This window comes from Pezoporus occidentalis, unplaced genomic scaffold, assembly GCF_034315485.1.
Source record: "Pezoporus occidentalis ecotype Australia unplaced genomic scaffold, CSIRO_AGI_Poc_V1 ctg24, whole genome shotgun sequence".
NCBI classification, from domain to species: domain Eukaryota; kingdom Metazoa; phylum Chordata; class Aves; order Psittaciformes; family Psittacidae; genus Pezoporus; species Pezoporus occidentalis.
The window spans coordinates 6,443,297-6,461,695 of record NW_026914285.1 but is presented as its reverse complement, the minus strand read 5'-3'; the positions used below and the strand labels follow the sequence as shown (position 1 = coordinate 6,461,695).

At 41.1% G+C, this 18,399-nt stretch overlaps 1 protein-coding gene across 6 annotated transcripts in view; it reads left to right on the top strand.

Moving 5' to 3' along the window:
* GRIK1 (glutamate ionotropic receptor kainate type subunit 1) overlaps positions 1 to 18,399 on the top strand; it is a 168,549-nt gene that overhangs the window by 58,325 nt on the left and 91,825 nt on the right. For 5 of the 6 annotated variants that reach the window (XR_009965516.1, XM_062622171.1, XM_062622168.1 and 2 more), the window contains exon 1: positions 5,032 to 5,208. The exons of the other annotated variant lie outside the window; for it this stretch is intronic. Coding sequence is in view for 4 of the 5 variants with exons in the window: in XM_062622171.1 (XP_062478155.1) it covers positions 5,064 to 5,208 (145 nt within the window). In the remaining variant the exon portion in view is untranslated. Of the gene's footprint in view, positions 1 to 5,031; positions 5,209 to 18,399 lie in introns of those variants that run through there. 6 annotated transcript variants of the gene reach the window in all.

Genomic DNA, 18,399 nt, shown 5'->3' with positions numbered 1-18,399 from the left:
CTGACCTGGAGCAGCTTGTCTGCAGTATACAGATGCATCATCAGAGCGGATCCAGGACAGTTTGTTGCTATAAAAGCTTAGTTTAGCAACAGCATAATTTTCTTTTTTTAAATCTCACCATTGTATGGCACAGCAAGGCAAACCTGCCTTATGCATGCAGTTGCATGCACAGTTGATCTGGCTCTCAGCAGCATGATCCTCATCGTTATAGAACCAAAACCCTGTGACTTTAATTCCACACATAGAGCTGCTTGCTTTCTCTCCTCCAAGTCAGAGCAGTGCCTGCAACTCACTTCAGATACTTGTAAGCTTTTCATTTGCTGTCTGATTTAGCAGGCTGCTTGCCCCACTCCAAGGAAGCTAATGTCTCTCTGCCATCCTCCGCATAGCTGGGGAGGAGGGCAGGGAGGCATCAGTGTACTGATCCCCAAACCAGCATCAAAGCACATACTACTTCAGCACACCCAGGCAAGGCTTCCTATGACACCTGATCATCTGTCATGAGCTGAAAAGAAGCATTTGGTCAAATAGTGAGAACCTCCATGCCTAGACCATGAATTATTTGCAGTTAAGTACTCACAGTGTGGTGTTTAAAGGGCCTGGCACTACAAGGCAGCACTGTCCATCTTGGTTCACTACATTTTTGTTGTTGTCTGTCCTGAAACAGAAGCAACTGTTAAGTCTTGCATGTTATGCTATTTGACACAATTTTCTGCAACCTGTACGATTGTGCTGAGCAAATATGCCAGGGACAAATATCAGATACTTTTCCAGGAGATGTTATAGTGAATTACCTGCCAGGTACTTCTCTCCTCTGTGGTTACTTGCCATAGGAAGGAGCTAGAAAATCCAAAGGGTTTTTTTTTGTTTTTTTTTTTTTTTATTCCTTATGACATGAAGTAGCAGCATCCACTTAGATGTAGAGTTCATAACTTTTCTCCAAGAATGCAATGCAAGTGCCTGGAACAGACAAATATGGAGGTCAGTATTTGAATCTGTAAAGGCAAATGACTCACTGCACTGCTGCCCACTTTCATACATCCTTCCTGATATTATAAATGGGAATATCAGCCTTTGTGAAAATCAAAAACTAGCCACAATGCAAAAGAAAAAGATGGAATAAATAAAATGTGTAAAATCCGTATTCCCTTTTCAGAACTGATCTGCAAAGAATACATTTGCAAGTGATATGCAGAAACTATTCTGCTTTTTCTTTTTAGTCCTTGCTACCACTTATGGGAAGGAGGTGCTGGATGCTGTAGCGAATTGTAGAGCCAGATTCACGGTACAGACCAGCAAAAGTTTGGTATAAATGTTCTCATATTAAAAGACCAATCAAACCAGCACTGTATTTGCTCTGAACCACCAAAGCAGCACAGAAGGATATTTATGAATGCAAAAAATGGGAGTAAAGCCGATATAATACACTAGAAGGGAACATCACCTTTATTATTTCACCTAACAGCCACCTTTCTGAACTGTGCTGGCTAGCTTCTGTCCAGCTGTTCACAGATGTATTGTGTTTGTGTGGCAAGGTTCAGCTGGTGGTGGGGTCCTAAGGAGTGGCTTCTGTGAGAAACTGCCGGAAGCTTCCCCTGTATCTGGGCCCATCAGCAGTGGTGGTAGCGCCTCTGGGATAACAGATTTAAAAAGGGAGAGTTGGGGAAACTGCATAACAGCAACTGCAGCAGAGAGAGGAGTGAAAATGTGTGAGAGAAGCAGCTCTGCAGAGACCAGGGTCAGTGAGGAAGGAAGGGGAGGAGGTGCTCCAGGCACCAGAGCAGAGATTCCCCTGCAGCCCATGGTGAAGACCATAGTGAGGTCCTCCAGATACAAGCTGGGTCTTCATCCACCTGACCCACACCTCGTGGAACCTCATCCCTCCAACACATGGGCTGAGGAGCTGGTGCAGGGTCCCAGCAGTGCTGTGGCAGGACTCACCGTCTTTTTGCATGAGTCTTATTCAGGTCAGATCCTACCATCCCAGGTAGAAAGAATGCAAAGCCTTAACTGACTGATTTCCTCTTTGTTTCAGGTCATTCTCTCAGACATGCTTCAAACATGCTGCTAGATGTTGAGTAAGCAACTAGCAAATTCTGGAACACTTAAGAATAGATTGATCTATATTTATAGCAGAGTCCAAAATGTAGGTCTTGAGACCGATTTTTCTATCTCTTTCTGCCAAGTTTGCTATGGAAGAATGCAAAAGCAAACTTCTGAGAATTTCTGAATACTGCTTTGCAATACATTTTAACTTCAATATAATCATTCCTACGGATTTTCATGAAAATGGTTCTATTTTCGTGAAACTGTTCTATTATCTGCTGTAAACGTCCTCCCATAGAGCAGAACTTCTCTCTCTGTATGTCCCCATACTTACTGGAGCTCAAGAGTGACTTTTAATGTTTAAAAATAAGAAGAAAATGAAAGTATCAGACTTAGTGTTGACCTTAGCAAAGCCTGTTGAAAGCTTGCCATATTCCCACATGTTTTTAACTTCTCCTGCAATATTTAATACAGTATTATCTGGGGCATTTTTCTGTGAATTCTTGAAAAAGTCCCCCCACCTCACATCTATAAACTTTGAATTATTTTGGTCCTTTTGTCGAATAAATACCCTAAGGTAGTTACCGTTGGACAGTGGTGGCAATCAGCCACTACTACCTATTAAAATCTGCTAAACACAAAAGGCTTCCTTCATGCCACCCATACATCCTTGCAGGAAGGAGCAAGGGAACCTTGGTGTGTGGTGCACAGTGTCTCTAAGTCATTTCAGTACAGGAGAAACCTTGCACAAGGTGCACGATTCTGGATGTTTTGCAATTAATTATCACCAGGTCTGAATAATGCAAAGCAATCACTTTCATAACAAAAATCCCCAGATTTCTTAAAAAAAAAAGTATCTTTAATCAAGAAAACCCAGTTGCTTCTAGCAGCTGACTTAGACACAAAAAACGCCTCCAACACATGCATGATTCAAATGCTCTTTTCAAAGAAAGTCTTTTGATGAAATAAGGGAATTAAACATCAAAACCAACATCTACCAATTGCAAAAGACAGACCTTGGTGTGACAGCTGGTCAGCTGAAGAGCAGAGAGCTGGCCACTCTATTACCTAGTTCATTACCCAAATGTTTCAGAAAGTGGGGTAATTTTATTAAACAGTGATGACAAAGAGTTATTAAGAAAACCAGCAGAAAATGGTACTTAAAAGAGAATAAGAAAACACAAAAAACATGTTTACCAGTTTGGATGGAGCTTTGCCTCCAGCACACAGGAGCAAAAAGCATCGCCCAGATGCAGTGGTGAACTACTAAGTACTTTTCATAGATGTCCTCTCAGGCACTGTAAGCAGAACCCATGCTATCTGAGGTTCCTGTGGGTTTCTGAAACTCAGTTATCTAATGAAACCTGGTTATCTGCAGGCATGAAGGAGATTTCTCTCAAAGCCCTCCTTTCCCTCACTCTCCACTGCAATATCCTCTGCTCAGCAGGGCTTCCCCAGAGAGAGATGGGCAGCTGTCCTCAGCCAGGGCAGGCAGCAGCTCTGCTTTCCCACTTTCCTGGTGCTCAGGTCTGCCTGCCCTGCCTGCTTTGCCTGTCCCTGCCTGCCATGGGGCTGCTACTCTTCCCTCCCTGCTGGCTGCTCCTGGCAAAATTCACAGGATTGAGAAAGCAGCTGTTTATTTGTGAGAATGGATGGAAATGACTGACATCTGGACAGAGGGCTTGTTCAAGTCTTCTTGCACTCAGAGAGAAGTCAAGAAGTCTGGATTTCATGTGGCATGTGCAAAGAATATAACTGCAAATGGTATGTTGGTGGAACTGGCATAGTGCATATTGTTCATGCCTATTTACTGTACCCTGTTACAGCATGTATTACATTAGGTACTGGGCAGGTGATGTTAAAGAGGTAGCAGCAGAGCTCTCTTTATGTAAGAGCCGAGAAGATTGAACTTCTACATCCTTCAACCAGTGCGGTATTCTGTGTTCTGCACATTTCTGAAGGCTTTCATGTGACAATAGCAGCAGCAAAACCAGATGAAGGGTATACAGCGTGATCTGTCAGCAAGATGGTTGAGGTGTGGTGGTTGGTCCCAGAGACAGGTTTCTCCTTTTTTTATATATGTGAGCAACCTGTACCCCATCACCAAAAGATTAGGTTGGTTTGTTTTAAATTGTGGTAAATTGCATGGTGCTGTAACTCGATTTGTAAAAGTTTTTGCATATCCTTTTAAACCCCACTATGCTATGCACTCCCCTGCCCTCCAGTCACCTGGGAAGGAGGTTGAAAGGTTGAAGAGCCCCCAGAATGTGTAGTGGCCATTGGCCCTGTGGTGAGATGGCAGAGCCTTCCTATGTTTTGCTCGCTCCTGCCACGGAGTAGTTAGAGGGGAAGCTTACAGGGGATTTTCCAACTGAGGTGACCTGTGTAGCTCTTAAGACTGAGGAGTCAGAAATCACTCACAGAGGAAGGCTGCTGCCAGAAATGACATTAATTTACTTTTCCAGACCATTGACTGACCTTCTTTTGCTATTTGGGTTGGAAGCCTGAACATGAGCATGCTCTGCTTAAGAAGAGCACACTCTGTGGGATGCACCAGCTGCCCTCTCAGTCAAGCAGATGTGCATGCACTGGGAGAGGAAGCACAAGGGGTGAGACATTCAGGGTGGGAAAGTCATGTAATTAAAAACTCAAAACAAGGCTCAGGGAAATCTGCCTGCATGACTTCGGGTCATCACATAAAGACATATTGGTGCCCCATGGTGCAGTTCAGTTCAGCAGTAATAATACCACAAAGCCGGGCTCTGGGTCCAGGTGCAGCAGAGCTGTGTGTGTGTGAGAGCCAGAGCTGGCATGCTGCCTAGCTCCTGGCCACCTCTGCAGAGCGGCAAACAGAGCAAAAATCTAACAGAGCTATGGAGCAGGCCTTTACTGTGTTTCTGTGTCATACCTGTATAAAATGGTCTTCATCCAGACCTATCTGCAATTTCTGTCTTTGTTTTGTTGTGGTTATGTTGTGAGTTTTATTTTTTTTTCCCCAGTGCTTATAATATCATTTCATGTGCTATGGAGGGAAAACAGTCTCAATAATAGGACATCAAAGCAAACCCAGGCTATGCTGTGTTGTAAATAAAAAGAAAAACCAGTGGTTTCTCCATGTAATTTTCCTCTTTGCTGGGAGTCTGCATCTGCAATATTCAAAAGGTGGGAAATCTGGAAAACTCTTTTTTGGCAAATAATGCTGCTATTAATATTAAACGATGTATATGAAAAAATAGGAGAACCTCAAGAAGACTGAGCCCCTGCCTGCGTTCCTAGCAGTGTTACACTACGGTCACAGCAAGAAATGCAACGAATCCATGGAAAGGTGCCATACCCCTTAAAAGCTGTGCGTGGTGTGTTGATCCTGGCTGGAATCCAGGTGCCCACCTCTATTGCTCTATCCCCATGCTCTGTCGCTCGCCTCCTCAGCTGGACAAGAGAGAGAAAATACAACAAAAGGCTTGTGGGTCAAGATGAGGACAGGCAGAGATCACTCACCAATTACCATCACAGGCAAAATAAACTTAATTGGGGAAAACTGGTGTAATTTATTACCAAACAAAAGAGTAGGATAATGAGAAACAAAAGCAGATCTTAAATGCACTTTCCCCTCACCTCTCCCTTCTTCTTGAGCTTAACTTTATTCCTGATTTTCTGTACCTGCTTCCCCCCAGTGGTGTAGGGAGATGGGAAATAGAGGTTGTGGACAGTTCATCACACATTGTCTCTGACACTTCTTACTTCTCAGGGGGAAGGTTCCTCTCACTCTCCCCTGCTCCACTGTCAGCTCCTCTTTCACAGCTCTACATTTCCTTCCAGGAGTCTACTCCAGCGTGGGCTTCCCATGGGGTCACAGCTTCCTTCAGGCAACCTCCTGCTCCAGTGTGGGGTACTGCATGTGCTGCCAGTAGATATCTGCTCCACTGTGGACCTCCATGGCACAACCTGCCCCATCATGGGCTGCAGGTGAATCTCTGCTCCAGAACCTGGGACACCTCCTCCCCTCCTTCTGCACTGACCTTGGTGTCTGAAGGGATGTTTCTCTTGCATTCTCGCTCCTCTCTCTGACCACAGTGAGCAGTAACTTTTCCCCTTTCTTTAATCTGTTATCCCAGAGGTAATACCACCGCTGCTGATGGCCTCAGCCTTGTCCAGCTGTGGGTCTGTCTTGGAGCTGTCTGGCATTGGCAGGGGAGGCTTCTGCCAGCTTCTCATAGAAACCACCCTGTAGCCCCACTGCTACCAAAATCTTGTCATGCAAAACCAATACAACCTCAGTGTAAACCTATTTCCTTACTGCTTTACTTGTCCTGGGTTCAGCAGTAGCAGTCATTTTTTCTCCTTAGTAGCTGGTGCAGTGCTGTGGTTTTGACTTTCAGGCTGGGAACAGCGCTGATAACACCAATGTTTTTAGGTACTGCTCAAATGTTTAGTCTGCCCAAGGACTTTGTGAGCCTCATGCTCTGCCAGGGAGGAGGGAAAGCTGGGAGGAAGCAGAGACAGGACACCTGACCCAAACTGACCAAAGAAGTATTCCGTACCACAGAACGTCATGCCCGGGATGTAACTGGGAGTTACCCAGAAGGGCTGGTGGACTGCTGGGGGCTGGGTATTATCGGCCAGCGGGTGGTGAGGTGTTGTGTTCTCTTCCCTTGTTATTTCCTTTATCATTATTATTATTGGTGGTAGCAGTAGTGATTTGTGTTATACCTTAGTTATTAAACTGTTCTTATCTCAACCTGTGGGAGTTACATGCTTTCAATTCTCCTTTCCATTCCTCTGGGAGTGGGGGGAAGAAAGGGGAAAGGGCTTGGGGAGGAGTAGGCTGCATGGTTCTGATTTATGGACTGGACTTAAACCACGACACTTGTGTGTTCTTCTTAAAGATCTTTATGGTGGCTGTAAATTTCTGTTGAAGCAGCTGCCTTCTTTAGTGAAATGAGTTCCTATTTTGTAGAAGGGCCCTTTGATCACTAATGCATCAAGAGAACATGCACAATCAAAAAAAAATATTTTGCTTGTGATACTAAAAGCTTTGCTATAATTTAAACATGAAGAAAAAAAAAAAAGAAGGCAACCAGGCAAATGTGCAGCCTCTGTGCATTTTCTTACAGACAGCAGTGACCCAAAGCTGAGACTCTGGACAAAGTGCAGGGAATAAACTGAAATTCACATACAAGTCAAAGAGGACTGTCTCCAGTCAAACCTATCACTGCGTTTTCAGATATATTTGCAACCTTTATAACTTACTTATCATCTTTATTTGAGAAGCCTATAGTATAGGAACTCCAAACCTCTTCTTGTCTCTTTTTGGTTCTCTTTTTCTATTTAAAATGAAGTGGTTTATTTATCAATCTTCTTCCTAGTCTACAGTAAGTGCTCTGCAAGGTGTCATCTCCTGCAGTGAGACTGTAGTTAGGTCTCGCTTTCTGAGAGCTCAGTTTGTAAGGTAGCTTGTTATTTCCATTGAACTGGGGGCTTCATCAGGCTTGTCTAATAGCCCTTTATAAAAATTTTCTCAGGCACAGACCTGAAAAAATGAGAAAACTGTCCTTCTCTCTGGAAAAAAAGTGTCTGATTTTACACACACATATAATTTCCGAGGCTTGGAGACCCATGCTGTGCATCCGTCTGCATAAAATCTGTTCTACCAAGATGAGAATATTTTAACTCTGTAACACCTACCATGCAAAGAAGTGTGCACTGGCCCCATTTTACTTAAGTCCCATTGAGCCCAGTAGGAGCAGTCATGTGCGTAAGTTTAGATATATGAGTCTTAGCATAATGAGAGACAAAGAAAACATTTCTTCAGAAACCACACATGAAATTTTTATGCATTTGGATGTCAATAACAAAACCTCCATGAGCCAGGACTTCAACCATGACTGCTGCGTGATTCAGGCTTATTCTGCAAGGGATTTATAAATATGTCATCCATATTGTCTTATTAAGAGTTAAATCCAATAATATGAAAAGTATCCCAACATTTTTCAGATAGTTCTCACATCTCTCCATTATCAGTGAAAAAGAAAAAAAAAAAAGAAAAAAGAAAAAAAAAGAATTAACTTTTATTTGTGTTACTTTTGTGCAAAAGCCTGACTTCTAATTTTTAATTTGATGAATGTCATAGAGAAATTTCAGTGAAATTCATGTCACTGTTTCCTAAATTCATTTGGCATTATGTAAAGCATATGGCAAGATTCCTTCCAAGACAAAAACACGATGGAATTAATTTTTACATGTTTTTGTAAAAATTTGCAACCTCCACACTTACACATTTACAAACATTACGTGAAGCTTCAGAGAAAGAGATTACTTTCTGTTTTTCCTAAATTGCCAGAAAATGTCTTAACAAGGAACCTGTTCATTATAACATGGAAGAATTACAAGAGATCGCTGCTGAAGTATAGCATTTGACGTATTAGGCAAGGAGAAATAGGTTTTCTCACATCCTGATGAGATGGACATGATTAAACATGTGGACTCCACATAAAGCTTCCAAAAGGAGGGATTTGCAGTAATAAGAGCTCTCAGGCAGCACAAGTGTGATCCATTTACACCCCAAAATAGGAAAGAGGGATCATGCAGCTTTCCTCCTCGGGAATCTTCTCCTGAGGACAGCTGACATGCTGTCTCTTTGTTCATTTGCTCTAGAGTGAAACCCATCCAAGTGTCTCAGCTGGGAGCCCAGCTGGTCTATAGCTAATGCAGAGAGTTGAAGTGCTGCTCCTTTTCTCTTTCCTTTTCCCTTTTTTTCTTTTAAAATTTTATTTTCCTTTTCTCTTTTTCCCTTTTCCTTTTCTATTCCCTTTTCTTTTTCCTTTTTATTTTCCTAGAACCATAGATTCATAGCATGGTTTGGGTTGAAAGGGGTCTTTAATAGTCATCTAGTCCAACCCCCTGCCATGGGCAGGGACACCTTCAACTAGATCAGGTTGATCAAAGTCCCATCCAGCCTGGACTTGAATTTTTCCAGGAATAATTTTCAGGGCATCTACCCCCTCTCTGGGGAACCTGTTCCAGTGTTTCACAACCCTCATCATAAGCCCTTTCACCAACCTTTTCCCCTTTTCTTTTCTCTCTTACTAATTTTCTTCCTTTGTTTTCTCTTATACCTTTTGCACTGCCTTTGGTGAATGGCATGGTGATAGGACGTGTGGCTGCAGCACCTCTGCAGCTGGCAGAAAACTTGCTCCTGGCTTTCACCAGATGGCAGGAATTACCACAGCCCCCTAAGGCTCACATATGATACAGAGCTGGAGCTGGTGTCACACTAGTGCAGCCACATGTGCTTTCCTAGTTTCCCTCACCTACATCTTTCTCTAGCAGCAGGGATATGGAGCAGAATAAAAGAAACTGCTAATATAGTAAGACCCCTATTTTCAAAGACAAGCAAGGGTTTGTTATCTATTTCCAGGTCTGTCTGACAAACATGTCTCCTTATTTCTCCAAATAAGGAGAAACTTTCATTTGGGGGTGTTGGTGAATGAAAAGGTGGACATGACCTGGCAATGTGAGTTCGCAGCCCAGAAGCCAACCACATCCTGGGCTGCATCAAAAACAATGTGGCAAGGAGGTCAAGCGAGATGATTCTTCCCCTCTACTCTGCTCTCTTGAGGCCTCACCTGCAGTACTATGTTCAGCTCTGGGGCCCCCAACATAAGACAGACATGGACCTGCTTGACTGGATCCAGAAGAGGGCCGCAAAGATGGTCAGAGGGCTGGAGCACCTTCAGTATGAGGACAGGCTGTGAGAGCTGGGGTTGTTCAACCTGTAGAGGAGAAGGATCTGGGAAGACCATGTAGCAGCATTACAGTACCTAAAGGGCTCCTATAAGAAATTTGGAGAGGGACTTCTTACAATGGTCTGTAGTAGTAGGACAAAGTGTACTGGTTTAAAACTGAGAGTGTAGGTTTAGATTAGATGTTAGGAAGAAATTCTTTGCTGTAAGGGTGTTGAGGCACTGGAAAAGGTTGTCCATAGAAGCTTGAACACTGCTCCATCCCTGACAGTGTTCAAGGCTAGGTTGGATGGGGCTTTGAGCAACCTTCTCTAATGGAAGGTGTCCCTGCCCATGGCAGGGGGGTTGGAACTAGATGATCCTTAAGGTCCCTTCAATCCAAACCATTCTGTGAGTCCATGATTCCATAATTTCTTGCTGCTAAGAGCAGGGCTCAAGGCATGGCAGCTGAGCATACAGTACACCTCCAACCCTGGCAAGGCGCATGCACTGGCATGCACAGTGACACCAGGCACTTTGTGTGTCTTTTGCATATAGACAACAGGAAAGCAGTTAGGGTGGAGTTAGTGTCTTGAAACTTGGGACTGCAAAATGCCCTGCTAAGGCAAGTGAGTGTCCCTGCTAAAGAGCAGAAGTGCTGCTGCTCTCGTTCTGGATCTGCCCCAGGCAGCTTGAGCAGGTGTCTTCTGCATAACCTCACAACATCCTTGTACTCCCCCTGACTTACTTGCCTCTTCTTCCAAAGGTCATAAACTCCCTTTTTTTACCATGAGTTCATAAAATTATTTAAATTATTTAAGAAATCGTTTCTTGGCACACTAAACCACTAAAACACTGAAATCCTGTCAGGATCAACTGGTATTATTTTTGGCACGATTAACCATATGAAGGCAGAGATTAAAAAGTAGGATATTCCATGATTACAAACATTGCATATGCTACCTAAGAAAACAAGTAATGCGACTGAATTCCTGATATGGCAATTTTATGCGTTGTGTCCTTCATATAGCAAACAATCTGAAGAGGAGGAATAATTAAAAAAATACATTGTGGGGTGATTTTTTTGTTGTTGTTGATTTTTTTTTTTTTGTGAAAGAAGAATTACAACCATGGCTTTATACCTTCTTTTCAGTCCACATCTGTGCTCAGATCTTAATTTATATCTTCTAGGCAAGTCAAACTCAGAACTCCAGCATAAATGGGAATAGTAAGTTTCAGATTTTCATACTCATATCCCACCCCAAACCTCTTGTCTGTAGTTTGGTCTTGGTCAATTTTAAGGAGTTAGATTTTGGATCCGACATTTCTGATTTGCATATATTTTAAATAATATTCTGGAGGCTATATGATTATGGTTTATGTAGTCAGCAAAATGATCTAAGAAATTTATCTTTTTATTTTAATGGGATAATTTGTTATACCCTAGCTATTTACATGCAGTTGATACTTCAGTTATACCAATTCTCAATATTATTTCCTAGTACCCCATTTTCTTGATGCACGTTGAAAGTCAGTGGCTATCCCCGGAATTGCAAGTTATTTTTACAGGGCCAGGACTAATCAGAGCATCACCTAAAGAAGTGCCTCCAAACTCCCCAAAAGGAGCGCTTCTACCAGTGACTGTCCAGGAGATGCCACGGTCTTTTAATTGATGGTTAATACCATAAAACTATAGGCTGTAGTTTAACTGTCTGAAACATTTTAATATTTAAAAGATTTGCTACAGTGACTGTAAAGCCAAAGGTGTGTCCCAGAAAATACTCCATGTTTTGTGAAAGGGAGCAAAGAAAAATCAAAAGGAAGGTTTGCAAGATATACACACACTGAAGTGTGAAATTTCACATGCAATGTGTGCAAACTTTTCCTGTTTCCTTAAAAATGCTTAGTATTTGCTCTCTTCTTGAATTCGTTTAGCTAATTTCTATTTAATAGTCTTAAATCACAGGTGGCTTTCTTTCAGGATTTCACTGAGCATTAAACCTGTGTTTTACATCTGCTTTAGCTGAACATACCTTCACTGCCTGCAAGAAATGTAATATACCCAGAAGACAATGTATAATTAGCTTAAAGTCAGCAGAGGAGACATCCTAGTTCTGACTCAGAGCATTTATTGGTACATGGGCTGAGACTGCAGTGATGGCTCTAGCAATGGGAATTGCAGTTCTGTGCAATGAGCTGTCGCCAGTCCTGCATACTATCTGTAGATGGTTTCTGTGATGCACAGAGCTTAAGTAAGCTTGCTTCCCCTGAGGAAAGAGCATTTTCAGGATGTTTCTACGCTAGTAAGGGGTGCAAGTCTTCTTTGTAGGGGCTGGGTTTTAAAAGGAAAAGGGCACAATCTGATTTAGATGCAAAGTTAGTTCTACAAGCTTCATGGTCTTTATTTGGTCAAGACTACGTAGCGCAGAAGTTGGAGTTTCTATGTTGCATTCTCCTCCAGTGTCATCACCCTCCCACAACAGGTTCTTTGAATGCAAGCAGCCAACAATTGGATGGTTTTTCCCACATTCATTAAGGGACTAATTAACATGCAGAGGTGCCCATACTCCCCTTTGGGCATTTGGAGAGCCTGCACTTACAGAGTCCTGGAAGAACAACCTGCTCCTTCAGAGAGCTCCTAGAAACCAGAACAGAATAGCCAGCTACCTGGCAAATCTGAAGAGCACCATCAGCCATCCAGTGTTCAAACAATAGTGAAATAACCATTGCTTCAGCTGCCCTCAGTCTTTTCCAAGCCAGCTGGCATTGTGCTTCTGGGAAATTACACATTCATTCTGATTATTTACGCTTATCTGCACTCTGTATTCCCCACCCTCCTCCTGGATTTAACAATCATTACTGTTAATAAGGGCCAGACTAGTGAGTGCTGAGGGGCCAATCCAAAGGCCAAAAAAGTTAATGGAATATCTTTACATACTGGATCCAAATCACACTTTTGCACTCAAACAACCTCACTGAAAGCTGTGTACTCAGTTCCCATGTCAGCCCAGCCAGAGGTGTGCATGTGTGCATCTGCAGATGTTTTATAGAGCATGTGTGGTTGCCAAAACACTACTTGGTAGGGTTTATCAACATAGCAAGAGAGTAACACAGGGAAGGTTACTGGTAGTTGTATTCCTCAGATTGAGTTTAAGTTGCCACCAAATTTGATGGTGGCACTTCTGAATCCACAGTTTCTTACAATCAGCATTTTATTGATAATCAATGATGAAGATATGCAGAATAGTGGAGAGTTTAAAAGCTTCTTAAGGGGCTGGATGATCAGTTCTTGCTAATTTCAATGGGAGCTAGATATCCAGAACCTGTTGCCAAGGTAAATAGGTGAAAAGGCCTTAAAAACTGAAGACCTAACAAATAAATAAAAAATCAAATATGAGAATACAGCAATTTTGTTCTCTCTGATTGTGCTGGAAACTGATTAAACAGTACGTACGGAGAGAGAAAACTGTGGCAAAAGCCCACAGTTTAGATCCTGCAAGAGATAAATGAAATGTACTCAGAGGATGATCCTTAGCTGAACACAAGCTGCAGGGTAGAACATAAGCTTCAATCAACTCTTGCAAATAATTTGATCCCAATGCCGTGTCTTAAATCCCTCTCAACAGGAGCCAATCTGAATCATTAAACATATGTCACATAGAGAGCTATAATCACTAGAAGTGTCGTCTAAACAGCATTTAATTTGCATATAAAATGTATTGAGGTTGTTAGTTTGACCATTTTTCAATGTTCAGTGTCTCACAGAAAACATACATAGTTAGAAGCAATGCTTGTTTTGTCACCAATCGAAAACCACATATGCACATAATTCTGTTTCTCAGTTTGTTGTGACATCTATAACTGTGAAAGAAAGCTTTCCTGACACATAGGAGCATCCCCCCTCTTGTTTGAGATCTCTGGTATGATTTATTACTGCCTTTAGAATTTCATCATATTTCAGACCAGACAGGATCATTAGACGATCCGCACTTATGTTCCATCATAAACAAGCAGCAGAATTTCATCCTCTTACCTCAAAAACTGAGACCAATAACTGCTGCATGACTGTGGCATGTCTTTCAGAAAGGCACTCAGGGTTGATTTGAATAGATGACAACCTGTCAAGGAGTGGTGTACTGGCTTATGGTCTTGAAACCTGTCTCTGTTTTTTAAAATCATACAGCACTCTGTCAAGTGTCACATCCTTGGGGAAAAAAAATCCCTCCTTCTGTCTGTGTGACTCATGCCTTAAGAATCTTTCTCCAGTCAGTGTGCATCCAGGTCTTTGGAGGCTTGTCCATCCCCAGCTGACATGCCCATTGGCGATCTTCCAGGTCTGCATGTTAGGGAAAATAATAACTAGAGACATCTCTGTGTTTGCTTCACTTCCTGTGCCAAGTGTATCTTTTAATACACAAACGTGGTTCCCTTGGTATCTTTAGTGTATGTTACAAGTAAGTCGTCTGCAACAGTGAATAGCTGTAGCCTGAGAAACTTCAGTGATATTGAGATCAGAGTCATGATCCGCAGGCACCAGCATTTTGATTTTGTAGGCACAAAATAACTAGGCAAAACATGAAGGAAGGGAAGAATGTGCTAACACAGTAAATCTGAGGAGCCACTTTGCCACATCTGCGCCACTCAGCAAGTGTTTAAATAGCAGGGTTTCACTGTAATGTTGTATTTCTTGACTTACTGAAACCAGTACGATAATACTATAGACTGTGTATACAGGGTTAAATACTAATTTTGGTGAATAAGAAGAGAAAAGTTGCATTCCCGTCAGCGGGACAAGAATCATATACTTGGAGAGAAAGAATCTATTTCTTTCTACATGTGCCTGCCTGAATCTGAACAGTTTATATGATAATCTAAACGACAAAGGTACCCTACTCCAGAAGAACTTTTAGTCACCCACTCCTTTATGTCTTGCTTTCCTCAAGCTCTGCCGTATTCCCCTTAGAAAGCATTCTTAAGTGACCATGGACATCTGAAAACCTTAGTTGAATATCTCTCCCAGAGCTGCATTTCGTGCTTGACATGAACTGGTGAAGTCATTCAGGTAGTTGTAGTTCTAGTTCTGTTTCTCCACTTTTCCAAGGCCACAAAACCCAACAGCTTCAGAAATCTGAAACAAATCCTATCATCTTGTTATGGCAATTCATCCTGAGGTTTTCAAATGTGTAGACATGAGGAGCTCAATTCAAGCTCTGTTTGATTTTCAGGGGAAGGATAGTCTTGGGGTCACTTTGAAGCAGACTTAATACAGAGTTTCCAAAAAATGTGAGACTGTTCAAATGTAGAAAGTGTTAAGAAAATTCAAAGTAACACAATGTATTATATGTAAAATGTGGATTTTACCCACAGAAAAGAAAAGTGAGTCACTGAGCAAGGAAAAAACATCTAGTGTGCCCTGAACTGAATTTTAAATTTTATTTTGAAATTCAAGTTTTTTCTCTTCTGGTTGATGGTGACACATTGAAATTATAGTTGTTATGGCCATAATTTATTCCATAAACTGTGGAATTATTTAATTGAATATAAGCCATACTTTATGCACTGTACTGATTATAAGTAATTACAGTTTCGTCTTCATGGCAAGGTTATTTTATGGACTTTTGATTGAAATTTCTGACAATGAAGCTATAAGGCTAAAAAACCCACATAATAACTATACCTAGTAGCATCAACTTTTATACTTTAAAAATCCGAGGAGTGATTTAGTAACTCAGATATTCACCTCCTGGAGCCAAGAGATGTATCCAGATTTTTAGAGAATCGTCTTTTTCTTTCATTATTATTTTCTTAATAATTTAATATTAAGACACAGTTTGTAAAATTAACCCATTTGTAAAATTTTCCACAATCAGAAGTTCCATTTTTTTTTCAAAAGGAGTAGATATTGAACTTTCATCAATAACTATGATAATTACAACTAAGTATAACTATAATATGATAAAGTGGAAGAACTATAATAACTAACATCTCTAGCTAGCGGCAATAATTCCTGATAAAGCTGCTCCCACTTAAGCTGAGTGTTTAGCCATGAGGAGATGCAGTATCTCATGCCATACCACATCCTGTAAGAATTTTTCTTGCAAAATTTGAGATTGATCCATGGCTTTGAGAAGTCTGGAGGGGGCTAACATAATGTGCATAATAGGCAAATCTTTTCAAGAATGTAAAATTTGCATGCATATGACATCTTTGTACCAGAAATGGATAATGGCCAGTGTACTTTGCCCATCTTCATATTGCTTCAGCCAAATCACTGCTACTGAATTTTTTTCAAATGCAAGAGCAGACTCCCTAGACTTCACAATAAAAACCCAAGAGTCACTGTGTACAGTCATGATACCATAATTTCAGTTGCAGCCAAATATAAGATAGGATACATTTTGAATTTTCACTTCACACTTGCTGATTAGCAGGGATGTGTATACATTTGAGGGATTTTGTTGGTTTTTAAGAATGTGATGAGTCTTTCACAGACCCATTAATAGAAATCATATCTGTTGCATGTAGCTCTTGGAGCACACTGAAAAGCGCTATCTGTAAAAAACACTCTGGAGAAGAAGGAAAGAAGGAAAGAAGATGTGGCTACTGTAGGTTTTTCTACTCAGTTTTGTACTGATTTCATCTTTGCGAATTGGGTAGTAAGTCCCAGCACTGGAATAATTCAGTCTGAGTATGATTGCTAGTGAAAGGAATGTATATGTATGCACAGGGTATGAATGTTAAACATTTCATGTTTGGGTTTTATCTGGTTATAATATTGCTAGCTCAGTTATCCTGAGATTTACCTACATAGCATGAAGATGGCTTACCTAAACTCTACCTCTTTTACAGATTTTGTGAGTCACTTGAGTAGGAGCCTCTCAAGTCCCCAGATTTGTGAATGAAAAGTTTGATTCCAAAGAACATCTAGGGATATTCAGCATCAAGAAATGTGATGATACCACCCAGAAAGTTCCTCCAAAGCAAGAGTTTCTGGAGTTAAAGCTCTTACATTCCTTTTTATTTAGACCTCATTATGTATAGGAACCATATGGTTCTCCATCAGAGGGTTTAACACTTCTGAGAGGTCTTGTTTTCCCCTGCATGTTCTAAACATTTTCAAATCAGCCTTGCTAGACCATGGGTTTTTGAAAAATATACATGGGGGGGGGGTGATGGGGGGACAGAAAAAAAAACAAAACCAAAAAAATCCCAAACAAAAAAACAGTGTTCCTATGGTTGTTTGGGTTCCTATCCCAAATTTCTGTTCAAGTTGTATAATTTAACACTTCATGTAAAGTTGTGATTAGGTGCAGATGCATTCTGTTTACACTTGTTACTTTAACATTTGCAAATGTAGATGCGAATAAGATATTTTTCAGACACAAAAGGCCCTCAGAGCATTGAGGAATAGGAATGTTCCAGATTGATAATTACCAAGAAAGCTTTAAATTGCGGGCACCTCAGCTTAATGTCTTTTCAAGAGCCAAGCATCATTATTATGAAGAAATATGGCAACTCAAAGTGCAGGTGCTGATTAAACATTACTTGTAAGAGTAATCTGCAATCCCCACCCTTAAAAGCATAATCTTAGATGAGTCTACTTAGGAATTATTCTTTCCAAGACTGGAAATGTATCCTATTTTTCTTGAAGGCACCTGCTATGCTGAGACTGCAATATAAATAATACCTTGTTTAGAAAAATGTCAGCTCATTTTCTGTACATTCCTTTTTGATACTTGAAGATTTGAGGATGAAACTATGTTATTACTAGTAAAAGAGGGAAAGAATAATCCAGCAGGATGGGAAAAAATATTTCTATAAAACTTAAAGTATAATAAGTTCATTATTGTTTAAAATCCTGAGCAAAACCTACCAATTTCCTTGCATCTTACAAAATGTGGAGGACTCTCAGTGAAGCACCTCACCCCAGTGGTGTGCTTGGAGTTTCAGGAGAATCAAAACAAGTGATCCAGTGCGAAACCTGCTAACATCTGGGGGTATGTCCTTTCTCTATACCACTAAAAGAAAAGAGGGAGAAGGGGTATTTATTTGAATGAAAATCAATTAAATCCCATCTTCTTTCAGTTTCTGTTTTTAAACTTCAGATTTATGCTTCCTTAATTAAATACCTGACATGATCCAAGTGGCTTCTGACACTCTTACCTGTACTTTGTAACTTTCTAGAAGTCTGCAAGTGGTTGTCATGTTGCAACAGGCTCAGCTGTGCTCAAGAGCAGTAAAAGAGTCTTCGGAAAATCTTCCACTAGGTTAGCTGCAGCATGAACGTACTCAAAGGGGCTATACAGGACACCAGTCTTTTTGGCTTGGTTTTTGTTTTTCTTTTGGTTTTGGGTTGTTTTGGGTGTTGTTTCTTTTTTTTTTGTCAGAGGAGCTTAAGGCTTCTTCCATAGAATAATCTTTTCCTAATAGACATGTTACATAGTTCCCCTGTAAACCAGACAAGCTTAGCAAGCAGTATGTCAAACTGCCTATGTTTTATTAATGCATGTGTTCTGGCTTCTGAGCATCCATCTTTATCTAATAGCTATAAAACATAGCTAGTGTTACCCTTTGCTGGAATGTTACAAGAAATGCCATCATTTCAGTCTGATGAGAACGGAAGCGCACTTGG